Here is a 24,820-nt window from a genome sequence, read left to right as displayed (position 1 = left end):
AGGGGATATTTCCACTGATTTTTAGAGGAAGTGGAAGGGGGGAGGGAGAGAGAGACAGAGAGAAACATTCATGAGAGACACATTGGTTGCCTTCCGCACGTGCCTGAGCGGGCCGGGGATCGAACCTGCAGCCCAGGGACGCGCCCTGGACCAGGAACCGAACCCGAGATGCTTCAGTGCACAGGTCAGTGCTCTACCAGTGAGCCACACCAGCCGGGGCTGCCACAGGAAATCTTAATGCAGGACTAGGCCAGTCTGCAAATGCCCCCAAACTCTATTTCTACGGAAGCTAAGAGACTGTGCATTGATTAACTGAAGAGCCTTGCCGCTGCTGAGTGAACATAACATTTTAAACTGAACATACAGGTGCCTCGGTGACAACATTTGAACACCCTGGTCCTTGGAAAATGTGGTTTTAAAAATGTCTTAAGATAAAAATGATAGGACATCAACACAGGGGCCCAAATACTACGATTTGAGGCCAGTCTGGGGCCAACTGGCCATCAGTCAAGTGGCCAGTGGTTGGCAGCGCGAATCCCACGGTTCCTTGTCTCTGTGCGGGCCCTTCAGGAGGCCTCCAAGCCAGTGCCCCGGCCCCCCGCTTTCCAGGTCCCGGCGGCAGGGAGGGTGTGGGCCCTGCTCTCCAAGCCCTTTCCTACCCAGGCGCCCGGGATGCGCCCTGACCGGAGAGGATGTGCGTTCTGCCCGCGATGCGTGGCTGGGGTGCAGGCCCACCCCGGTCCCACCGCGTGGGAGGGAAGACCACGGGCATCTCCAGCCTGCTTTAGGGCCCCCCGAGGGTGCCGGCAAGGGGCAGGCGCGCCTGGTCCATCTCCCCGAAGCCTGGCCTCCTCATGGCATCCCCAAGTCTGCAGGGACCTGCGGAGGGCGGGCGGGAGGCCTGCGGGGGTCGCAGGCGCAGGGCGAGGGGCGCGCCCTCCCGGGACTCTGGGTGATTCACATCAAACACGGGGCGCCTTTGTTCCTCCGGCTGTGCGTGCGCGCGCGGGGCTTTGTTGCTCCCCGGCAGCGCAGCCGGGGCTGAACAGGCTCGGGGTGCCCGCGGCCGCTAATTACAGCTCTGCCCGCGCCCGCCCCTCGCGCCTTTGAAGTGGGTGCCGCCGCCCGCAGGCCTCGCACCCCAGTAATTGCAGCTTCCCTCCAGGCCGGCTGCCGGTTGCTAAGTTCCCCTGGGTCTTTTCAGCAGGTTGTTGGGGAAATTACAATGCGGCTCGGAGCAGAAGGCAAAACCTATGCTTTTATCGGCGTTAGATTAATGTAGGTTAAGCTGTGAGGAATGTTAAGAACATGCTCTGTGCGGTAAGGATAGGTTTCGCCTGGAGGTGGGACCGGTGCCCCGCGCAAGCTGAAAATGACAGGCTTGTGAGCCGGGGCAGGAAGCAGCCTGGTGGCCCGGGTGCGAGGCTGAGGCGGCGCCCTTTGTCCCCACAGCCGTGTCCGGGGCACCCTGGTCTGCCCTTGGAGCACAGGCCCTCTCCGCTCCCCATTGCTGCGTGCGCCCCTTTCCAAAAGCGGCTAATCGAACCAACTCGGGTGATTAAACTAATGGGTTTTTGGTATTTGAAATGAGGGAAAAGCCAGTTATAGGGAGGAAATGAGGGAAATAGTCCCTCCTCCTGGTAATCCTCACCTGAGGATATTTTCCCACTGACTTTAGAAGGAGTGGAAGAGAGGGAGGGAGGGGGAGTTAGAAAGAGAGAGAGGGAAACAGCCATGCGAGAGAGACACACCTATTGGTCGCCTCCCTCACGCACCTCGACTGGCGCCGGGGATCGAACCTGCAGCCGTAGGGTGTGCGGCTCATGCTCTAACCACTGGGCCACACCAGGCAGAGAGGAAATGTTTCCTTCTTACACCCACCCCCCATTTGGTTCTCTATGAGAAAACATCCTGGGTGGGGCCTTAGAGATGTCTACTTCAGCGGTAAATGTGCTTCTGGAAATATTTGATTGCGGTTGGGATGGAGGGTTTAGACAGGAATCCAGTCTGCTTTGCTCTGGGCTCGCTCCTGGCCAGGAGCTGCGGTCCTTCTTTGTGGAGCACACGGCTTCCTTCCGCCCGTTCCACGTTTGCTCCCCACACACGACCGTGAGACCCACCGCGAGCAAACCTGGCTGACCCCAGGGCCTTGAGGAAACTCCCAGGGTCCTCCTTGAATCACAATTCCTGAGCCGTGGACAGGCCTTGCCTGGGCAGAGGCCGTACTGAAGGTCTCTTAGACACTTCGGGGATGTTATCACAGGACAGGATGGCCTAGAAAACAGTACACAAGTGCCTCAGGCAGGGCATCACCAGCTCAGGGAGAGAGGGGCTCGTTCAAGAGAGACCTTGCCGCCGGAGCCTGCATAAACGAGTCGCATTGAAATTCCCAGGACGGTGCTTTCCAGACTTAAATTTTAATCTCGGAGAATCTTTCCCCCCTGAAATGACATTACCTGGGACTCCAATTTATAGGAGTAATAAAAGCAAAACTGCTTCACCCCTCGGCTCAACTGCATCCGCCTCCGCCTCTGCCTCCCCCTCCTCAGCTCTCCCCTCCCCACCCTGGGGTGTGCCTTGGGAGATTTTTTTTTTTTTTTAATTCTCACCTGAGAATATTTTTCCATTGCTTTTCAGAGAAAGAGGGGGGAAAAAAACCATCAATCTCACATCAATTGGTTGCTGGGGATCAAGCCTGCAACCAAGGCACGTGCCCTTGGCCAGAATCAAACCCAGGACCCTTCAGTCCATAGTCCATGCTCTAACCACTGAGCCAAACTGGCCAGGGCTGCCTTGGAAGACAATTTAAGGAGAACTCCCCTAGCCCTAGTAGTCAGGGTTCTCCAGAGAAATAGAACCAATAGGAGACAGAGCTGTGTCTAGCTATATCTATATATTCTACTTATCTATCATCAATCATCTATCCATGTATTGGGAGAGATTGGAAGGAATTGGCCCACATGACTCAGGTGGAGACTAGCAAGTCCATAAAGTTCGAAATCTGTAGGGCAGGCCGGCAGGCTGGAGACCCAGGGAGGAGCTGGTGTTTTTCGCAGCTCAAGTCTGAATGCAGATTCCCTCCCTCCTTGAAGGGACCTATCTTTTCCTGAAGGCCTTCAACTGGTTGGATGAAGCGCACTCACATTAAGGGCAAAGAAGAAGAGACCCTGGGAATGACCCCGCCTCGCAGGCACTTCAGTTCTAGGTCAGCACTGGGGTCTTACTCTGTTCCTACCGGTTCTTCTGTGAAGTTCCCCTTCCACAGCTGAAGGACACAGAGAGGATTCAGGCTATTTTCACAGGTTATTTTCTTTCTTTTACTGCTTATGATGCTGCCGTAGGATTTCTTGTCAACCGCCGTCTCTGGCAGGGGAGCTCCCCTGCCCTGAACAGCAATGTTAGGCCTCCCCTCAGGCCTCTTTGCTGATCCCTCCCCTTTTCTTGTGGCCTGTGTGAGGCTCACACCTTGCCCACCTTTCTCTCTCATTGCCGTGTTTTCTGCAGGTCAGCTTCTGCCACGTAGACCGATTCACTCAGATTAGAGAAAGAACCAACATTAGGCAGGAATACAAAGATGCTCTTTTTTTTTTTTGGTCATGATACAAAAGAAAAAGGCACCACCAACAAAGTAGCAAACACATTTAACAAAATTCTAGACATATAAGAACTTTTGGGTAAAGAGGAATGTTCTATACCAACCAGGAAAAAAATAACTGGGGAGCATGTAGTGATCCCAAACATACATGCACCTAACAACACAGCAACGGACAGAGTTACAGGGAGAAGCGGAGCAGAACAGGGAGCTTGGAAACATGCACGTTCACACACTGCCTGAGAATATAATATATAAATACATTTATAGGGTATTTCTAGGAATAACTTACAGAGAAAGCGGAGGACCTCCATAGTCAAAACTCTAAAATTTTTTTAATGAACTTAATTCAAGATTGGAATAAACAGAGAGATACACGTCCTCCTGAGTAGGAAGATGTCATATCATAAAAACATCCGTTATTCTGAAATTGATCTACAAACTTATGCCATGCCAATAGGTATTCCTATGATGTTTTTTGACTGTTTGGTTTTGGTTTGGGAGGTGAAGATGAGAACCAATAATTAAAGTTCATGTGGAAGAGAAAATATGTGAGAATTGCTAATACATTTGTGCAAAGGGAACGCTAATGCACGTGTCCTTTATCTGTAGGTGTGAACGCTTACGATAAAGACCGTTACGGAGATAATGTGCTGGCAAAGGAAAGAGACCAAGGGATTTTCAAACAGAGGCCAATGGGCTGGAGCCAAGCATCCTTAGGAGCCCAGTCTGTCCTAAATGTGACATTTCAAGGTGGGGGGAAGGAGAGGCGTTTAATAAATGGTGCACAGCAGCTTCTGGAAGTAGAGTCCCACTCGCCACGTTGCCCATGGTCATGCTCACACTCCAGGTGGATCGCAGAGCTAAACATAAACACACAGACAGCAGAGACATTTAAAACCTGTATCTTAAGACCTATAAGTCCTAAAGAAAATGTTACTGACTAAATAAAAGCTTAAAATACCTGGCAAAAGACAAAAGCACCAAGAAACATTCCTTTAAAAAAGGCAATTAAACCAAAGCATCAAAAAAGAGGCGACAGGGAGGAAATACAGGGTGTCCCAAAAATGTATACACACTTTAACAGCTGATAGCTCAATTAATGTTTCTTTCTTTTCAGATTTAACCCACTGGAACTGACAATTATTCAAAGTATGTATACGTGTGTTTCATTTTTTTTAGACACCCGGTATCTGCAGCAACCGTTCAGCAGACAAAGGGCCAAAGAACCCTTCTGGTGATAGGAAAAACCAACTTATTCTCTTACTCAATAACCTCAAGAGACCCCTCTTATTAAATCACTTTCAAAAGGGAATTCTAACCTGAGTGTCCTGGGGACACTGGGCCTCACGGGTGCCCCCGCAGGTGTCAGTGATGATGGCCGGACGCTGGGCAGGTGGGAGCCGGCCCAGGAGCGGGCCCCGGAGCAGCGAGCCCAGGGAGGTGGCCACTGCTCCTTGTCAAAGACTGCCACCTATTCTTGTCTACCGAGACCCATGGTCGCGTGTCAAGGACTCTCTTCCCCCCGCCCCCAGTATCCCACATAAGCGACAGACAGGTTAGCAAAACCGGGGGCTATTAGCATGGTATTAGTGTCTTATCTTTGAAACATGGAGTTTAGTTATTTTATTTTATTATTATTATTTTTTGTAACCCTCACCCGAGGATATTGTTTCCCATTGCTTTTCAGAGCGAGTGGAAGGGAGAGAGAGAGAAGCATCGATGTGAGAGAGACACATCAATTGGTTGCCTCCCGCACCTGCCCTGGTTGGGGCCGGGGATCGAGCCTTGGCTGGAATCGAACCCAGGAACACGAGGGGGCCGGAGGCAGAGTTACCGTTTAAAATTTCTCCTTTACCTGCCACTTCACCTCATTTTTCTAGAGAGAGCTTCGTTCCCTGGTTGGCATGTGAACAGCCCCTGAGGAGACAGGGACACACTGAGGGCCACCTTCGGCCACACGGTGATGCTCTCAGGGTCATTGTTGCACTGAAAGGAAGTCCCTGGACGACTGCCTGGGTGCTCGTGCACCCATCTGGGTAAATGCCCATGTCCCAGTGGAGTCAGAGTGGCCCTGCTCTCCACCCGTGGGCGGACAGAGGTGAGCAGCGAGGCCTGCAGCGGTCAGACAGGATGTTCTGGGGAAATTCTTGGGCGGTTCCCTGTTTTCTCATTCGGAGGGAGCTGGTGGACCAGGATGGGCTGGGCTGGCCTGGTGTCCGGGGCTGGCTGGAGCTGTGCCTGGCTCCCCGAATAGGACATTCAGCCAGCCTGCTTCCTGGGGGCGACACTGGTCCCGGAAGGGCTGGGCAGGCTCTGAGCGGCCGTGGCAGCAGCTCTGGTCTGTGACGCTGTGGCAGGGCCACGCTCTGCTCTTTACACCTGGGCTGGTCTAGTGGGTCCCTGGGACACGTCTCCATGGCCTTAGTGTATGTGACACAGGGCAAGTGATTTCAGCTGGGAGAACATGGGACAGAAAACTTGAAGTAGGTCTTTGCCACCAGTGCCTCAGAACCTTCAACGGGCCGGTGCACTGGTGTGTCCCCAGGGAGGGGACATGGAGGGATCCCACACCTAGTCTCCTGTCCTCACTGAGCAAGCATCTCAGAGCCCGTGCGCTGGGGACGTGTCTGCAGAAATGCTGCTTTGTGGAAGTTACACCCCTCGCTTAATCTGCAGGCTCTGCCGACCATGCAGGTCCCACCAGGCGCGTTTCGCAGAAGGGGAATCAACCTTCAGAGCATGTCAGTGACTTGTCCAGGGCCACAAGGGCCCAGTCCAGAGATGGCGATTCTGAGCCCTTGCCTGCGCCCAGGCACGTATTTTTGCAGTTTTAAATAGGAACAAGATCCCGATAATTACCCCGTTTGTCATCGAGAGCATTACCGGCATTACTGGGTCGGATGTAACAGAGGAAACCTCTCCTGGGAGGGTTCAAGGCAACTTCGTTCTGAGTCTGCACATCTGGTTGTTAAAAGATGACACATGATCTCATTTTTATCAACCAATTAAAAGTCAGTGAGAGACTCGAGATCAGAGGTCAAGGGTCATTGGGTGAGGTTGATGGAAGTCACAGTGACCTCTACCATTCTGGGCAAGTCGCCTGCCCTCTTGACCTGCTCCTGCCCCACCCCCACCCAGGGCCACTGTGACCCACGGGGTTCTCATCAGATGGGAAGGAAAAGAGGAAAGCTCGCCCTGGCTGGTTTGGCTCAGTTTTAGAGTGTCGGCCGGGAGACTGAAGGTTCTTGGGTTCAATTCCGGCCAAGGGCACTTACCTCAGTTGTAGGCTCGATCCCCGGCCCGGTCAGTGTGAGAGGGGGAGGCAGCCAATCGATGTGTCTCTCTCACATCGATCTTTCTTTCTTTCTTTTTTGGGGGGAAGATATGTCTTTATTGATTTCAGAGAGAGGAAGGGAGAGGGAGAGAGAGAGAGAAATATCAATGATGAGAGTCACTGATCGGCTGCCTCCTGCGCGCCCCCTGCTGGGGACCGAGCCTGCAACTTGGGCCTGGGCCCTGACCCGGAATCGAACCTCGATCTCCTGGATCCTAGGTCAACGCTGAGCTACGCCCGCCGGGCTCTCACATCGATGTTTCTCTTTCTCTCTCTCCCCCTTTCACTCTCTCTGAAAAATAATGGGGAAAAATCCTCAGGTGAGGATTTTAAAAAAAGAGGAAAGCTGGATTTATCCAGTTTAAGCAGCTGTCCTTTCCCGAAGATCAGGCCTGTCACCTCTGGAGGGCCAGGTCCTTCCTTTTATCAGATATTGGTCCTAATGAATGATACTGTGAGTGAGGTTTCACAGCTCCTAAGATCCAATGGGTCAGAAAGCCTTTGTCCCCACACAGTGTGCGCCAGGCCTGCAGGTCCTGGAACAGAGGCGAGGGAGGCCCAACTCGAGGGCTCACCTGGTGCTGGGAATGGGAGCCTGTGTAATAAGCCACTTCCAGGTCTTCTTCCTAGGACCCCAGATAACTGAGGCCACGCGACCAGGACGAAAACCGTCTCTTAGCATCTGTGGGATATATATATATAATCTATCTAGCTATTGAGAGAGAGAGCGAGAAAGAGAGAGACAGAGACAGAGAGAATCTCTCCAGGCACAGAAGTTGCTTTAGGGAAAGAGCCTTTAACACTCGCCCTCCCTCCCTCCCTCCCTGTCTCTCCCTCCCTGTCTCTGTCTCTCTCCCCGTCTTTATCTCTCTCCCGGCTCTGCCTCTGTCCCCACCCTCCAGCAAGCCCTAACCTCAGGGTGTGTGCTTTCCACAAACACCTGTGTCCCACGCAGTCTCTGCCCAGACCTGGAGCTGGGGTTCCCCAGGGGAGCTCAGGGCTCACAAGGGCAACCTGTCCCTTTGAAACATTCACTTTAGGGGCCCTGAGAGGAATCCCACTGACCCAGGGACAGCAGCCACTGTGGGCCCGGGAGGCCAGGGTCTCCTCCAGCGGCGTAAATCCCTGCCCACTGCGGGGAACCGCCTCCAGCCTCCCCTGGAGCACTGTTGGGAGGGGCAGGCAGGTGGGGCGTTTTATGGAGAACAGTCACGCTGAAAGGCCCGGGGCAGCTTGTCAGCTGGGGTTTGGAGAGGTCAGAGGGGAGTGACCCCAGGCCTTGAAGACACAAACTGCACACACGCGCTCACTCCCCTCCCCGGCGGGCGGCGACTCTCCTCTCTCCTCATTAGCTGTTCCTATGAAGGACTGACTTCCCTCCGGAGGGAAATTCCTGAAACCCAACAGTTGACAAACCCACACACCCTCCGGAGGGCCGGGCACCAGATAAAAGGGGGACGTCCACTGCGGAGAGTGGGGACCTGCCGCTGCCACCAGGGGACCCAGCAGAGCGTGGGGACCTGCGGCTGCGACCCCAGGAGAGTGCGGGGACCTGTCCTCGGGACCCCGGCAGAGCGGGACCGCCCGCGCCCCGGGATCCGCTCGAGGCCCTCCCCAGCTGTGGCCGATTCCGTCCTAAAAGGCTGCCGGCGGCGTCTCCGTGCGAGGAAAACAGGTTCTCTGAGTTTTTCTGGTTTGCTCTCAGCTCTCCGCTGGCCGACGATCTATTTCTGTCGTTCCTTTGGGAAAAATGAGCTTTGCCAATGACTAATCGAGGCCCGTGCAGAGATGTTATCGGCTGTCACCTGCGCGGCAGGACCCGAGCCCCTGCAGAAATGAGGAGATAGACGCAGCCCCGACCTGCCAGCACCACCTGCCTCCCCGGCGGAGCTGCTGGAAGCTGGCTACCGCCAGGGCCCCCTCCGTCCCTGCCGCAGGCCCTGGGCATGCGGTCACCCCGGTGACTGCCAGGGGCCCCCCGTGGAAGGGCTGACCCAGGTGTCTGAGGAGCAGCTGCCTCCCCTCGGGCCAGGCCCGGGCCCTGGATGGAGCTTGGGACCCAGACCCCTCATGTCTATCCTGCTGACGCTGTGTGTCGTGCTCCTGCCCTTGGTGACTCCAGGCCGAGGTGGCCGGCGATGGGAGCCCTGCACAGGTAAGGGGGCTGCTGCCCCGGGAGCCAGGAGGGGTGTTGCTATGCACTAAATGCAACTTTCTACTGCCACTCAAGGTCCCTGGTGCACTGGGACAGGTAGAAGTGGGGCGGGCAGAGGTGGTGAAGATGAAAGGGAACAGGGAGGCCATCACAATAGAAATGCTAACAGGGTGGGGACGCGGTTCAAAGAGTTAGGCAGCCACCATCTGAGGCCCTCCGCGTGTACGTGCCTGCTTGCCCTCGTGAAAGCCTTCCACCTGCTTTAGGAATGAAGCCCGTGGAGGAGGCGGAGAACCCCAGTCTGCACTCAGCAAAGCGGGGGCCGCTCCCTGGCCTGGCAGTTCTGTCCCGTGAGAAGCGAGAAAGATGGGAACAGCCCCAAACATACCTTTTGGGGTGGCCTCCATCGCAGTGGGGCATTCACTGGCCAGCTCACCAGGGTGGCTGGGTGGGCAAAGCTTATGTTCCCTTCTTTTCAGAAAGGCTGAGTGGACTAGCTAGTGACCATGACATCATATATCTTTCTGGATTTTCTACCAAGAGATTAAAAATAAATAAATAAATATATATATGTTTTATTGATTTCAGAGAGAGGAAGGGAGAGGGAGAGAGAGAGAAACATCAATGATGAGAGAGACATTGATCGGCCGCCTCCTGCACGCCCCCTACGGGGGATCGAGCCCACAACCTGGGCATGTGCCCTGACTGGGAATCGAACCGTGACCTCCTAGTTCATAGGTTGACACTCAACCAAGAGATTTTACTTATCAAACCGAACATTAAAAAGCAAAGTAACAGGGAGATGAGGCCCGGTAGTTAGAAGCCTGGTGTGCTGGACTGTGCGTGATGCAGGCACAGGTGGCCTCGGTGGCTGTGGCAGTATGGATGTCACAGGGAGTCACTGAGAGGGTTTGTTGTGTGGTTCTGGTTTTATTTGCAAATTACTCATCCTTGGGCCCCTGGACTCAGCCGAAGCCCCTCCATGTTATGGCTCTTTGCTCTGCTGGCACTTGGCTCCCGACAACGTGACAAGCAGGTGTCCGATGATGATCCGAGTTGGAACTGTGACTGGCATGGGTAGAGGTGTCTATTAAAGTCCTCAGCCCCCACCCTGAACAGCCAGGGCCCCTCAGGCGGGAGGGGGGCAGCCGTGGGGGGCTGGGGCAGCACTGCGTGGGGTGTAGGGGAGGCCTGAGCCCCTGCCTGGGCTCCTGGGTCCACTGCCCCTGCCCCCGCGACTGTCCTGGGACACAGGATTTGAAAACCACACAGGAGCCAGGTCAACCTGTCAGAAATCCCCTGGCTTCAAGCGATTGGTGGCACGGGGACCAGCCCAGGAGGTCCCAGCCAGCCCCAGAGGACCCTGTGCAGCACCGGGCCCGAGCCGTCCCGAGTTCTCGGCAGTGTCCCGGTGGCGATGAGTCACTGACATGTAGCTTCACGTTCCCTTCAGCGCTGGGAGCAGAATCAACCTGCATCATAATAATAAAGGTTATTTATAAAGCCCGCCCCCTCCCTCTCCCCTGAAGGTACATTGCAAATAGTTAAAAGGTGACCCAGTTCTAAATACCACAAACCAGGGAGGAAAGATAAAAGCCACGTACATAATAGTGAACTGCGTTTGGAACACTCCCAAGACACTTGCACAAAGACCAGAGAGCTGAACACTCCACTTTGCTTGCGTTCAGCTCTGCACAGCGCATGAGCGACGCTGTAGGGGTGTGTGTGTGTGTGTGTGTGCGCGCGTGTGTGTAGGGGTTGGACTTCGCTCTTTGGGCCTTGTTCATGGATCTGTCATTTTGTGTAATGCTGGGGCCTTTTAGCTGCGACACCTGGGATTTGAAGTCCTGGCCCCCAACTCTGTCCAGGTTGGAGCGGTGGCCTGTGGCTGGTGGCTGACGGGCAGGTGACAGGATGGCAGTGAAGGCTTCAGGCTTGTGCACTCCTCTCCCAGGAGGGCACCTTGCTGGGGAGAAGGTCACTTTGCCTGCCACCACTGTGCCATCTTTCTGCCCTGGTCACACTGCCCTAGTCTCAGGTTGCAGTTAAGGTCACTGGAAGGCTTGGGGACCTCTGGGCTAGGATTTGCAGGTATGCCCACGCGGCGGGGCAGCAGAGGGAAGGGAAACTGCACCTTAGAAAGTCTGGGCAAAGGAGGAAAGCCTGAGTAGCCAGGAGTTGGGAGAATAGGGGGCGATGGCTCGGTGGGACTTGGGGTTTGTGTGGCTGTTTGTGTTCGTGTGGCCCGGCCTGGGGACGGGCTGGCCCCTCTGCACAGTTTGTCTGACAGTGAAGCCTCAGTCTCAGCCAAGCCTGAGACGACCCAGCAGGTGGTCAGCATGAACAGGCCACGGGGGTGGGCGGAAGGTGCAGCCACTGGACCAGCCTAAGGGTGGGAGGGGCTCTGGAGCCCAGCAGCTGGGGCTCAGGGTGTGCCTGGGGGGTGCTGTGTGGCCAGCAGGATTCTGGGCCAAGATGTCTTTAGTGCTGTTGGTCTCTGATCCCCGGAGCTTGGACCCCTTAGCAGGGTCAGATGCCTTGGGACAGGAAGGTTGAAATAGGGATTAGGATCCACCCAGCTCCTACAAAAAGCCCATGATTCCAGCTGCATGACATGTGCGTGGGTGTCCTGCGGGGAGACACCTGGGTGGGCATGTTTTAAGGGGGCTCATGAGGGCATGAGCAGTGGTTGTGGGGGGCAGGGGCAGGACGGTGCTCGTGGAAAGTCCCCGTTGTCCATCCCAACTCAGCTTGTTCCGACCAGACAGGAGGCCGAGGTGGAGAATTCTGTGGGAGCCATCCAGGGATAGCTGGACCCGATGCGCTGAGGTCACTGATGAGCTCAGGGGGCTGGGCAGAGAGAAGGGGTGAAGTGGGGTGTCAGATGGGGGTGGGATATCAGGAGAACTGTGCCCTGACTTCAGCGCTGTGTCTTTGAGTGTCTTCTGTCACCTGGAAACAGTCAGAGGTGGGTCCTCACTTGGGACTCAGGGCCTAACCCACATGGCACCAGGCCATGCAGCCCCGCCGTCCCTCCATTCGTTCAGTACCTAGGCAAGGAAGGCGCCTTGCCTAGGGGCATCCCCAGGGGCTGAGAGCTTGCACCTCAGTCACACTGCAGCTCTGCAGAGCAAGGAGCTGCGACCTCCTGTGGGTGGGAGGGTCCAGGAGAACCTCAGGGGGGTGGGAGCCACATGGGCCAAGGCTTTCCGCAGGGACCCCATGGTGGGCCGAATGAGGAAGTGGGGGGGGAGGTCACCCTTGGAGTGCCCCGCTTCGCTGGAGCTGGAGAAAGTACCCAGGAAGTGCTGGGAACAGATCTGCGTTTTAGTCAGCTGGGGTGGGAGGCAGTGGGCATCCGGCCTCCTTTGCACCTGGGCAGTAAGCATGGTGGGGTGGGGGTGGGGGTGCCGAGTCCTTTCAGGGACTTTGTCTTTGGACTTTGACAGGAGCTCTGCAGCGGTCAGCGGTCAGTGGTGATGTTTCAGCAGGTGACTCCCGGTGTGAGTTCTGGGGAATCCTGGCCCTTTGCTGAGACGCCCCCTGCTGGTGGTTTCTACACACATGCGTCAAGCCTTTTAACCTGTTGAGAAGCCCGTGGCTTCTCCTTCCTGGTCCGCTGTCCTTTGTCCACTCAGAGTGGGGGCGCCAGCCGCAGGCCCCCCCCAGGTCCTGGGGGTCCGGGAAGCCAGGGGCGGGGGGAGGAGGCTGGACAGTTCTACAGGGCTGGGGAGGGGTTGGCAATTGGGGACAATACAGTCCCAACACTTGTGCTGAGACTTCACTTACGTCACTTTTGGCAAAAGTTCACGTGACATTAAATGAGTGACCCCCACCCCATCAGTACAGGTTCTGCCACCTGCGCTTGAAGGAGACCTCAGAACACCCCTCACCCTTGTCTCTCCAAATACAAGTCTGAGGGGCCCCCCACCCCCAGCACAGAAGCCGCGTCGCCTTGAACCAGGGCACTCAGTCACCCTGACGCCTGTTTTCCTTCAAAGGATTCTCAGCTGTTAGGACAGGGTTTATTTTTTATTTTTTGTCCGCACAGCAATCAGGAAACAAAGAATATTCATTTTTCCAACGGAACCTCATAGACTGTGCGCGGATTCTGTGGTTTTGATCTTCAGGAGTAAATCGCGGGTTCCCGGGCGCCTTTTTCCACAGTCAAGGCGCTTCCAGGTCCCGACTTGCTTCCAGCTGGACCCCCTCTTCCCCCGTGCCCCGTCCCCCCGCGCCCCCCACCCAGCTGGACCCCCTCTCCCCCAGTACCCCGTCCCCCCAGCACCCCCACCCAGCTGGACCCCCTCTCCCCCCCCGTGCCCCGTCCCCCCGCGCCCCAGCGCCCCCCACCCAGCTGGACCCCCTCTCCCCCCGTGCCCCGTCCCCCCGCGCCCCCCACCCCACGCCTCACCCCTTCCTCCCGGGCGGTTCCGAGTCCCCGGCTTAGAGAACTCCTGTTGGGGTGGGAGGCGCCCACTTCCCACCCTGAGCCTGGCGGGGGCGGGGTGGGGGCGGGGTGCTGGGCGTCACCCTCCGTGTCCCTCACCCGCGTCTCTGAACGCGGGACGCGGGCTCGGCCCTGGGCTGGGGGCTCACCGAGCTTCTGCGCGACCCCTCCCCACCCCGCAGGCGCCCACGCCGACGCCACGGGTCCCGCCCGAGCCCGGCTCCGCTCGGAAACCGGGGAGGGCACCGGGCGTTACAGCCCCTCCCTTCCCTCGCAGCCACCGGCGGGGTCCGCCCGTGAGCTTCGCCTTTCACCCCAGCCCCGTCCTGCTGGGCGCCGGGGGCCCAGGCACCCTGCCTGCGGCGGCGATCTGGGGGGCCTCGGGCGAGTCCACTCTAAGAGCAGCTGCGGCACTGTCGGGGTACTTACCTGCCATGGGGGGCGGGGGGCGGAGAGAAGACAGGCCCGCCTCGCTGTGACCCCACGGTGACTCCAGGGTGGGCCTGCGCCCCCGAGCCCCCTTTGTCCCCGCTCGGGCTGCGGGCGTCCGAAGGGGAGGGCGGGGCGGCCTGGGAGGCAGAGCGGCCCCCTCTGGGCGGGGGAGGGGCAGTGGGGGCGGCCCCGCCTTCTGGTCCCCCGGCTGGGCGGGCTCCCCGGGAGCACCCCGGAAGGGACGCGGAGGGGTTCCTGCCACCCAGCGGGCCGGCGCTGTGCGCGCAGGAGCGCACCCCGCGAGCGCCGCCGAGAACAGCGGGAGCGCAGCCACCCAGGGGATGAGCTTGTTCCACGGTCTTCTTCCCGCGGGTCGCACGTGGCCGTGACGCAGGTCTCGCGCCGGGATTGGGGGGGTTGGGGGTCTCCCGGGGAGCGGGCGCGGCGCGTGAGCGGCCGTCTGAGCGCCGTCGGGGCTGGTGCGCGCGTTGGGGGCGCTGCCGGGGGCGGGCGCTCAGGGAGCCGCGCTGGGAGCGCCCGTCCCAGGTCCCAGCGGAGCCCGCGAATTGCATGCTCGGGAGTCGGAGGCCGCGCTGAGGACAACCCAGGGAAGGGTCACCGGTGGTGGTGACAGGCCGCTGCTGTGTCCCCGCAGAGGGGGACAGAACAGCGCTCAGGCGGATGGCTTACCTGGCGCCTTCTGGTTAAACCAGGGTGCCCTGTGCCCGTGCGGCTTTCCCGATGCCGCTGGCTCCATCCTGGGTGGGTAGGGGTGGGATCTGGGGCCAGGAACTTGGGTGGGAACCACTGCATCTCTGTCGCCAGGACTCCAACCCAGACACGGCAGCCCTGCGGAGATGCGCGGATGTGCGAGGTGTTCGCAGCACCTGGGACTGTCACATGCTTCCTTGTGCCCTGTGCCAGATTTGCGGGAGCATCTGACCCCCATCCACCTGAGGCCGCTTTTCCTCTTATTGGTTAACACCTTAATGAAAAGGCCGCCTCACCACGTTTGTTTCAAAAATATTTTGGTAACTATATTTTCAAGCCTCCCCTTGATATCTCCAGTATTGCGTTTAAATATCCGTTTCTAAGAAGGGGATTTCACCAGCTGCCCACGGAGGTCCAGGCCCACAGGAGACTGGGCTCCCCAGTTAACTGGTCTCTGGGGGGTGCAGGTGAAGTTGTCCCCGGAGAGAGGCTGCTAAAGGCTTGGGGGAGGGGGTACAGTGGACAGAAGTCCAGGGAATTTTCTGGCCCCATAACAGCTGGGACAGTTGCTTTCTTACTCCCCCTTTCATAGTAAGGTCCCAGAAGGGAGGGCCAGGGTCCCGTCCGAGAGTGGCAGGGGCAGGGAAGGGTCCCCAGGAGAAGCAGCCCAGAATGTAGGAGGAAGGACTGTGGGCTCTGGTCTGCACAGATTCACACCATCCAAATCTAGTTCCTCTGACAGGTTCTCTGAGGACCCTCATATATATATATACATATATTTTAAATATGTTTTTATTGATTTCAGAAAGAGGAAAGGAGAGGGAGAGAGAGAGAGAAACATCAATGATGAGAGAGGCATTGATCGGCTGCCTCCTGCATGCCGTCTCCTGGGGATTGAGCCCGAAACCCGGGCATGTGCCCTGACCGGGAATCGAACCCTGATCTCCTGGATCCTAGGTCGATGCTCGACCGCTGAGCCACGCCGGCTGGGCAGGGCCCTCATTTTGTGAGGGTGGCTCTAGAAAAGGCAGCTCAGCCCTGGGGGTCTGGCCCGGGTTCTCCCAGGGAGATTGGTGAGGGTCAGGTGATCTCTTCAACCTGCTCTAAGAGGGGGGCGCTCGCTGTTGACCTGCCTCCCTTTGAAGAGTGCTCGCTGGGTTTCATGGCCTCCTGGGCGGGAGAGGGTGTCATGTCAATAGCAGGGGAGGGTCGAGAGCGAGGAGGTGGCACTGGCTGGAGCATAGAGGCAGGGGGACCTCAGCTGGAAGTGGCTCTGTCCGGGAGTGAGGGCTGGGCTTGGGAAGTCTGGGAAATGTGGGGACCCTATCCAAACTGGCAACGGGGGAAAACCCTCCAAAGGAAGCAAGCCTGGGCCCCCGAGTGTGGGGTACCTTGAAATCACCTCCCCTCTGGCCTCTTCCCTCTGACCTCTGCCACACCCAGGCTGGACCTGGGTCGGGGAAAGGGTGTTGTCATTGGCCTGCGCAGGCACAGACGGGCAAGGTTGGGACATTGGTGAAAATGAAGAGGTTGAAGGGGAGATGGAGGGACAGACTCAGGGATTTATTTGGTTGTCTGTAGAAAGCCTGTGTCAGCTCTGTTCCCGGAATGTGCTGGTCCAGCTGCCTCCTTGCCCAGAAGGCAGCGCAGGCCCTGCCCTGTGGTGTCCTCAGACTGACCAGGGACAGCAAGGCCTGGGACATCAGGGCCCTCCTGCCAAGGGCCTGCTGGCCAGGCGTTTGTTGGCCACTTAAATCCAGGCATGCAGCACAGCCTCCCAGAGCTCCCCAGAGGTACATGGGGATGGGCATGGGGCCTGCCCTGGGTGGGCCTCAGAGGTCAGCATTGTTGGAAAAGCTCCCGAGATATGACTTGTGTCTGCAGATACAGGAGCCGGGGTTCTGTTAGCCTGGAGGCTGCAAAAACCTGCAGCTAGGCCCAGAGAGAGGGCACCAGGGGCCAGGACAGCTAGTTTATTCACTCAGCTGAGACACACGTAGAGGAGGGGAGGGCAAACAGCATTGGAGGTGGGGGTCGAGACAGGGCAGGGCCCCAATAAGGCTATGGGAGAAAGGCCAGGAACCATGTCTTCCAAAACAACCTGGGGACCCCAATAATAGGGGAGGGCCGTCTCAGCTTCCTCCGGGCCTGATGTGGAGGCTGCAGACAGGCTCGGCCTGGTTGCTGGGGTCCGAGGTCCACCAGCGTTCATGCTGAGACATGTCCCAGTGCATGTGATGGGTTAGATCCTGCAGGCGGCTGTGAGGAGGGTGGGGTCTGACCCAGAGGATGTGCTGTCAGCAGCAGGACTTCTGGGCTGAGGCAGGGACACAGCAGGCCGGGCGGGAGCACGCGGGGCGGCAGAGCAGGGACACGCAGGAGGCCGGGCGGCAGCAGCTGGGCTGGCAGGAGGAGGAGGGGGCACAGCAGGAGGAGGCGGGCACGCAGCAGGCGGGCCTGCACACGGGGCGGCAGATGAGGGACACGCAGGAGGAGGGTCCGCAGCAGGGTGAGGGGCAGGGGGTGGGCTGGCAACACGAGGGGGCTGGGCAGGGGGTGGCCCCAGAGCAGACGGGAACACAGCACACAGGCTTGCAGCAGACGGGGGTGCAGCAGATGGGGGTGCAGCAGACAGGGGTGCAGCCGACGGGCACACAGCAGGCCTGCTGGCAGGGGGAGGAGGTGCAGCAGGAGGGGGTGCAGGAGCTGGTGCAGGCTGGTTGGCAGGGGCTGGGCCCACAGGCCACCTGGCAGCAGGGGCTGGACACGCAGCTCACTGGGGCACAGGTGAGGGTCAGGCAGGAGGTGGGGGCACAGCAGCTGGGGACACAGCAGGAGGGCTGGCAGCAGCTGGGGGCGCAGCAGGAGGGCTGGCAGCAGCTGGGGGCACAGCAGGAGGGCTGGCAGCAGCTGGGGGCGCAGCAGGTGGGGACACAGCAGGAGGGCTGGCAGCAGCTGGGGGCACAGCAGCTGGGGGCGCAGCAGGTGGGGGCACAGCAGCTGGACTGGCAGCAGCTGGGGACACAGCAGCTGGGGGCACAGCAGGAGGGCTGGCAGCAGGTGGGGACACAGGAGGGCTGGCAGCAGCTGGGGGCACAGCAGGAGGGCTCACAGCAGCTCTCTGGACAGTCGTCCACCTGCCAGGAGGAGTCTGTGCGGGAGTCGCAGGACCCGGGCAGGCAGGCGCGGCTGCCATAGCTCAGGTCGCTGGAGCAGACGGACAGGGTGGACGCGGCCATGGCGGGCGGTGGGGTGCAGGGGAGCTGGGAGGAGTGAGTGTGTGAGTGAGTGTGTGAGTGAGTGTGTGAGGTGCCCGGGGCTGTCAGCTTTTATACCCCCCTCTGTGTCGTGTGTTGCCCCGGCACAGGCCCCCAACGCCCTTCCTTCCTTGTTGGTGTTTGGAGCTGGTTCCTGGGGAACCCTCATTAGTGCTGGTTTATTTTCCCACGAGATGCTGCCCAGCTCGTAAAAGTTCTGCTGTGTGTTGGGGAGGGGTGGCCGGTCCTGACCAAGTCTGCTCCGTGGGCCCAAGGGACCAGCTTGGGGTAGAGCTGAGGCAGGCGGACAGAGGGTGGTGGGCTGCTGAGTGCTAGTCACAGGCACCTGGTGACGGGGGAGGGTGGCTTGGATTCTGGGTCCCAGGAATGGCTCCCCACGTGGGTGCCTGTCTCTGGGGCATGTGGCCCCCTTTCTTTTGCATTGTCACTGAGTTCCTGTAGATCGGGGGTGGGGAACCTTTTTTCTGCCAAGGACCATTTGGATATTTATAACATGATTCGCCGGCCATACAAAATTATCAACTTAAAAATTCGCTATGAAAAAAGCTCCTAGATTTATTGAATTTCGAGTCCCACCTTAGCAGGGCCAGACCAGATGATTTCAAAGGCCGTATAAGGCATGCAGGCCAGAGGTCCCCATCCTTGCTGTAGGTGCTGGGGGAGAGGGTTGTGGAAATACTGGGCCCGTTCTGCCTGTGGTTGGGGCCGGCAGCCGCTGCCTCAGGGTGTGGCCTGGGAGATAGGTGCAGCCTGGGGATGTGCAGCTCTGGGCTGTTCTTCCTCCAGACTGTGGCTCTGGCTGGTGGGGTTGTGCTGTGGGCAGGGGCAGGGTGGTCCTATGCCCACCTGAGCAGCAAGTGGGGGTGTGTTTCCTCTGCAACCTCTAGGCTCTCAGGGCCCCGGTGGCCTGGCCAGGAGGCAGGCGGAGCCCCTGGGCCCTGCACATGAGAGGTTAGAGCACTGTCTGCCAGGGTTTGGGAGGTGGCTGGACTGGGCTCCTTAGAAGGCTGAGGGTTTGTTATTATTATTATTACTATTATTATTACTAGTTTATGTTGTCTCAATGACATTTTAAACCAGAGCACTTAGAAAGTAGGAAAGCTATATTTATTATGCAAAGTTTATCATATACAGCAGGTCCTTGAGTAACGATATTTCTCATTATAACGTTGATGAGATGCTCTAGGAACTTAACTCTTGTTTGTCTCAGCGCCTGTGGTCAAGTTGGCTCTGCTATTTGTCTTCACCTGAAGCTGCAGAATGAGTGAGGGCTGACTGTGCATTTGATTTTGTGGCCTGGGGTGGCCGTAACAATTGACCACACACTTGATGGTTTCAAACGACGGGAATTAACCCTCTCAGGTTCTGGAGGCCACAAGCCTGATAGGAGTTCCCAGGTGTCGCAGGGCCCTCTGGAGGCTCCAGAGGTATCTTTCCTGCCTCTTTCAGTTTCTGTGGCTCCAGGCGTGCCTTGGCTGTGACCCTGGAGCTCCAAGCTCCGCCTCTGTGGTTAGGAGTCCGCCTCCTGTCTGTGAGGAGAAAGTGGACACGTGTGAGGCCACACAGGGCCCACCCGGCAAACCCAGGACAGTCTCCCATCTTGACACTTATTAATCAGCAGCTGGCAGTCACTCTTCAGAGTCCTTCCTCCTGCACAGGGTGACACCCACAGGTGTGGGGTTAGGAGGAGGTTGTCTTTGGGGACATTACTGGCCCACTGCAGCAATCTTTGCAAACACTCCATGTTTCCCTGCCCCACATGGTCTCTCTCCTGTGCTCACCCCTCACTCTCGCTGCCTGATTTGGCGTGTGCACCCTTGGTGGCTCACTGTGGGCCTCCAGCTCCTCTTCAACCAGAGGGGCCCCAGTGCACCCCGGCCACTGTGTGATTAGATATGTCAGTGCCCGATGCTTACTAGATGCGCCATAAAGCCACTGGTCTTTCCAGTTTCACTGGCCTCGTGGCAGCCTTGTGCTTAACAAGGCAACTCGGTCCCCACTACACTTAGAACCGCGATGCATTTGGCTGGGAGGTTCCAGGGGCCCAGCGGCCCGGCCAGCATGTGGCTTTGACCGCAACGCCAGGGCCGAGGCTTCAGGTCCCATGGCCAGTGCACAGTACCCGCCCTGGAAGCGCCGGTTTCCTGGACTTCTAGAGCATTCGGACGGAATGGGAGGCCTTGCCAGTGTGTCTGGACACTTTTTTCGCAGGTGGCGCTTACTGAGATGAGCTCACAGACTGTCGCTTACCAGATGGCTTTGGGTAACAGGAGCGCTCCAGGCAGCCTGTTCGCCCAGCTTCTCCTGCTCGGGCCCCTGCCCCTGCCCCAGCTCTGCACCCTCAGAACCTCAGGGAGGGCAGGGACACAGGGACGGACAAGTGGCTCTGCCCAGCCAAGCGCCGCCGACCCCACAGGGCCGCCCATTTCTGCGGTGGCTCCCCTTCCGCCCAGACCACGGCTGTGATGACGCGGGACCCTAGACGGCAGGTTCTCGAAACCTGTCGGATTCTCCATCATCTTTCTTGCAGGTCTGCACCTTCTACCGGACAAAAGGTACATTTTCTTCCCCAAATGCATTCTAGAGGAGAAAGTGCACGCGCCGCTGTGAGCCTGGAACGCCGGCCTCGCTAGGACGGTCTCGCCCCATGGGCATGGCTGCGGGCAGCCTCGGGGGCAGAGAGCTGGGCAGGGCCCTGTCTCAGGCTGCCCAGAGTCGCTTAACAAACGGGGAATGGTGGCGAGGGGCAGGGACAGACCCCGGACTGATGGAAGCATCGCAGGCTCCGTGGCAGGATGGGGTGTGTGTTTGGAGGGCTGGGGGGTGGGGGCGGAGTCCAGCGGGCGGGGCGGGGGTCCCACTCTGGAGGGGTAGGGGGGCCGGGAAAGGCGAGCTTGGAAGAAGGTCCTGTCTGGAGGGTGTAAGTGGCCTGAGTCCAGGAGGGGCCCTGGGGGGAGAGAGCCAAGGTCCCCACGCCATAGCAAAGTGGACGGTGACAGGAGCAGGGGAGACGCATCCTGCAGCTGAGGGCCCAGCTCGGTGGGGACAGGTCCACAGGAGAAGGGACGGGAGTGAGGCTGATCTCAGCAGCCGTGGGGCAGGACCCGGCACGGGGTGGGAGGGGAGAGGGAAGGGTGAGAAGGTGAGAGACGGCCACCACCGAGAGCTGTTGTCCCCTGGGGGATGCAGGCAGCTTCGAGCCCGGAGGGAGGGAGGTGCTGGGTTTTATTGACCGCTGTTATGTGAGAGAAGACTTGAGGATGTGTGTGACCCCTGCGGGATGTTCCAGAGAGAGGAGGGTTTGGGGGCCAGAGGAAGAAGGGGCAGGAGGGCTGGGCAGCGAGTGCCGGTGCTCCCCCGACCCGTCCTCTGGGCGCGGGCAGGGGGGCTGCTGCGTCTGCCCGTCTGCTCTCCTTGGAGGCACTGAGCCCCGTGTCCTGCCAGGCCCCTTCTGCAGGGAGCCTCCCCTAAGGGGACCCCTGAAGGAGATGACCAGGGCAGCGTGGTTACCGTGCCCAGGACCGGCCACTGCCAAGTCCCTGAGGAGCGACCGCCAGTGGGCTCCTGGGAAGGGGGCTGCCCACCCTGAGGCCACCACTCCTGGGACGGACCAGATCCTGTGGGATGGGAACTGGGTGCCAGGCCAGCACGGGCAGGGGCCCAGAGCGAGGCTGGCGTCGGGCAGGGCAGCGAGCGCATTGGGCCAGGCCTCTGTTGGGACTGGCTGGCAATTCAAATAGAAATGGCCAAAGGAGAGCCAATACCATCCAGGTAAATGCAGGTGAGTTTATTAGGTTTTCCGAGCAGCCTCTGAGGAGGTGAGACCACTGAGGCTTGCATTGTGGGCATGACCCCAACCTGACCCCTGGGACCCCAGCAGGAGAGCAGCAGTGGGCATGGGCAGGGTCATCCCGAGTTTGATGGGGCACCCTCCTGGGCTGAGAGGAGGGGCTGTCCGCGCATCTCAGGAGTCCCTACGAGGCAGACCCTTAGGCGGCTGTGAAACCTGCAGTGCCCCATAGTGCCTGGCTGGCCCTGGGGGTGACATGCCTGGTCAGCAGCAGGACTTCTGGGCTGCGACAGGGACACAGCAGGCCGGGCGGGAGCACACGGGGCGGCAGAGCAGGGACACGCAGGAGGCCGGGCGGCAGCAGCTGGGCTGGCAGGAGGAGGAGGGGGCACAGCAGGAGGAGGCGGGCACGCAGCAGGCGGGCCTGCACGCGGGGCGGCAGATGAGGGACACGCAGGAGGAGGGTCTGCAGCAGGGTGAGGGGCAGGGGGTGGGCTGGCAGCAGGAGGGGGCTGGGCAGGGGGTGGTTCCAAAGCAGACGGGTGCACAGCACACGGGCTTGCAGCAGACGGGGGTGCAGCAGACGGGGGTGCAGCCGACGGGCACACAGCAGGCCTGCGGGCAGGGGGAGGAGGTGCAGCACACAGGCTGGCAGGAGCTGGTGCAGGCTGGTTGGCAGGGGCTGGGCCCACAGGCCACCTGGCAGCAGGGGCTGGACACGCAGCTCACTGGGGTGCAGACGAGGGTCTGGGTGGGGACCAGGGTACAGCAGCAGCTGGGTGCGCAGCAGCTGGGGACACAGCAGGAGGGTTCACAGCAGCTGGGGACACAGCAGGAGGGTTCACAGCAGCTGGGGACACAGCAGGTGGGGACACAGCAGCTGGGGACACAGCAGCTGGGGGCGCAGCAGGAGGGCTCACAGCAGCTCTCTGGACAGTCGTCCACCTGCCAGGAGGAGTCTGTGCGGGAGTCGCAGGACCCGGGCAGGCAGGCGCGGCTGCCATAGCTCAGGTCGCTGGAGCAGACGGACAGGGTGGACGCGGCCATGGCGGGCGGTGGGGCTGGAGGAGGGTGTGAGCGTGTGGGGTGTGAAGGAGTGGTTGTGAGGTGTGTGAGCTGCTTGGAGTGGTCAGGCTTATATACAGCTCAGGGGCGTGTGTTGTCCCATCACAAGGGCACAGAAGAGCCAGTTTCCTTGTTGTTGTTGGAGCAGGTCCCTGAGGACGCTGGTCATGGACCCATGGCAGGTAGCTCAGCTCATTAACCCCTGAGAGGTTGGAGCCCAGGGGCCTGCAGGGTGCCCGGGAGGTGTCAACAGCTGGGCCAGCCCTGGGCATGGACTCAGGAGGGCCGGTTAGTCCCAACAGCCCCTCTCTGAGCCGCTTTCTGGTGCTTGCTATTATTTAGCCCATTTCTCAATCCTCGGTTGAATCATAAGTACATTTTGATTTTTGTGTATCCTATTTATTTGGGGGTATAATTCTCTCCTGAATCCACAGCAGCGAATGGTTTGGGAGCTTGTTTATTTTTATTGTATTAGCAAACACTTAAATAATAGCTCTTGCTATGCCAGCAACTCTTCCGAGCAACTTAATAAATATTGACTCCGAAACCCTCACGACAGCTTCGTGAAGTAGGAGCTGTTGTCATTTCCACTTTACAGATGGGGAAACTGAGGCACAGCTAAGCACTTGCACCAGATCCACACTAGAAGCAGAAGAGCCTGGATTGGAACCCCGTGGGCCTGTGTCCTTAACTATAAACTGCTCCCCAGAGAGCAGAGAGACAAAAGTCACGAGAAATCTGGCTTCTGTGGGAGGGGAGGGGGGCAGGATCGGTTGGATTAGAAACCATGATGTGAGTTTTATGTGGAAATGTGCAGTGGGGGCCCTGAGAGCGGGACTCGTGCCAAGAAAAGAGCTGCTTCTATGGGATGTGAGAAAATTAGCCTTTGTTGAGAGCTCTGCTGGGAGTAAGGGTGGGGCTGCTCGGCTGAACCCCAAGAGCCTGAGGGAGCCCGATGCCCACAGGCAGCAGGAGAGATGGGGCTGACCGAGGGGACAGCCCCTCTGAAGCGAAAAGCCCAGGTTGGAGGATCGCGAGTGACGTGGTGCGAAAATTCCCACTGTGGCTCCTTTCAAGCCTTCAGCCGTCTAAGAACCACGCGCGAAGGTCCTGGCTGGTGACCTCTCCCGGGGGCCTGGGCTCGGGGAAGAGGGTCTCGGTGACGGGGGCCTGGGCGCCCCGAGGGAGTGAGCCAGGTTGGGGTATGGCAGAGGGGGTCCCTGGGGTGGCCTCAGCATGATGACCTGAAGGTTCATGTATGGTGTGGCATGAATCGGCACTGCTTGTATTTGCACGGCCGAGTCATTCCACTGCACGGACGCGGGTGTCCGTCCCCGGTGACGGACGCTGGGCTGTTGGCACCTCTCGGTGGCTGGGGGTGAGGGCTGCAAAGAAGGCTTGAGCCCCCTTTCTGGGCCGTATGGTAACTCGTGTTTAACTTTCCAAGGAGCTGCCTAAATGTCTCCACAGTGGCTGCAACATTTCATGGGAAATGTTTGAGGGTTTTAATTTCTCCTGATTTACCAACACTTGTTAGGTTTGTTAAAAAAAAAAAAAAAAAAAAAATATATATATATATATATATATATATATATATATATATATATATATATATATATATATGGCCGTTCTAATAGATGTGAAATGGTCCCGTTGTGGTTCTGATTTGCATTTCCCTAGTGACTAATGGGGTTGAGCGTCTTCGTGTGCTCGCAGGCCAGGGGTCTACACCTTCATTAAAGAAACGTGTATTCAAGACCTTTGCCTGATTTTCAGATCGGTGGTTTGTCCTTTTGTTGAGTTGTAGGAGTTCTTTATACATCCCTGAGATTAAACTCTTATTATACACAGGATTTGCAAAGATTTTCTCCCATTCTCCATACTATCTTTTCATTTTCTTGATAATGGCCTTTGATCCACGAAAGCTTAAAATTTTTATGAAGTCCAATTTATTTATTTATTTATTTATTTATTTATTTATTTATTTATTTATTTATTTTTTGTTGTTCT

General features: G+C 58.1%; 2 protein-coding genes across 20 annotated transcripts; both read right to left on the bottom strand.

Annotated features, from left to right (window-relative positions):
* Window positions 1–16,974: 16,974 nt before the first annotated feature.
* Window positions 16,975–17,916, bottom strand: LOC148092970 (uncharacterized). Of its 11 annotated transcripts, none has more exons than XM_087817991.1 (3): window positions 17,480–17,916; window positions 17,216–17,335; window positions 16,975–17,074 (listed from the first exon to the last, which is right to left on the bottom strand). In XM_087817991.1, exons 1-3 carry the CDS (start codon window positions 17,914–17,916, stop codon window positions 16,975–16,977), a joined length of 657 nt encoding a protein of 218 aa, XP_087674117.1. The 11 variants fall into 11 exon arrangements, with proteins under 11 accessions (XP_087674117.1, XP_087674118.1, XP_087674114.1 ...); XM_087817992.1 differs by having other exon boundaries at window positions 17,216–17,343; window positions 17,506–17,916; XM_087817988.1 differs by having other exon boundaries at window positions 16,975–17,205; window positions 17,257–17,340; window positions 17,506–17,916.
* A 4,093-nt stretch (window positions 17,917–22,009) lies between these two features.
* Window positions 22,010–22,792, bottom strand: LOC107537450 (uncharacterized). Of its 9 annotated transcripts, none has more exons than XM_087818001.1 (3): window positions 22,513–22,792; window positions 22,281–22,413; window positions 22,010–22,187 (listed from the first exon to the last, which is right to left on the bottom strand). In XM_087818001.1, exons 1-3 carry the CDS (start codon window positions 22,790–22,792, stop codon window positions 22,010–22,012), a joined length of 591 nt encoding a protein of 196 aa, XP_087674127.1. The 9 variants fall into 9 exon arrangements, with proteins under 9 accessions (XP_087674127.1, XP_087674125.1, XP_087674124.1 ...); XM_087817999.1 differs by having other exon boundaries at window positions 22,010–22,492; window positions 22,619–22,704; window positions 22,753–22,792; XM_087817998.1 differs by having other exon boundaries at window positions 22,010–22,113; window positions 22,252–22,792.
* Between the last annotated feature and the right edge of the window lie 2,028 nt (window positions 22,793–24,820).

Source organism: Miniopterus natalensis, chromosome 6 (assembly GCF_054644295.1).
Source record: "Miniopterus natalensis isolate mMinNat1 chromosome 6, mMinNat1.hap1, whole genome shotgun sequence".
Classification (NCBI taxonomy): Eukaryota; Metazoa; Chordata; class Mammalia; order Chiroptera; family Miniopteridae; genus Miniopterus; species Miniopterus natalensis.
The sequence above is the reverse complement of the archived record's forward strand: the minus strand, read 5'-3'. Positions and strand labels throughout refer to the sequence as shown.

What these genes read in the sequence shown, in the direction of transcription:
- LOC107537450 (XM_087817994.1), bottom strand. Translation starts at nt 22,792, where the DNA reads ATGGCCGCGTCCACCCTGTCCGTCTGCTCCAGCGACCTGA. An exon ending in CGTCTGCTCCAGCGACCTGA is followed by an intron (nt 22,705 to 22,752) that starts GCTATGGCAGCC and finishes ACTCCCGCACAG; the next exon opens with ACTCCTCCTGGCAGGTGGAC.
- LOC148092970 (XM_087817982.1), bottom strand. Translation starts at nt 17,916, where the DNA reads ATGGCCGCGTCCACCCTGTCCGTCTGCTCCAGCGACCTGA. An exon ending in CGTCTGCTCCAGCGACCTGA is followed by an intron (nt 17,829 to 17,876) that starts GCTATGGCAGCC and finishes ACTCCCGCACAG; the next exon opens with ACTCCTCCTGGCAGGTGGAC.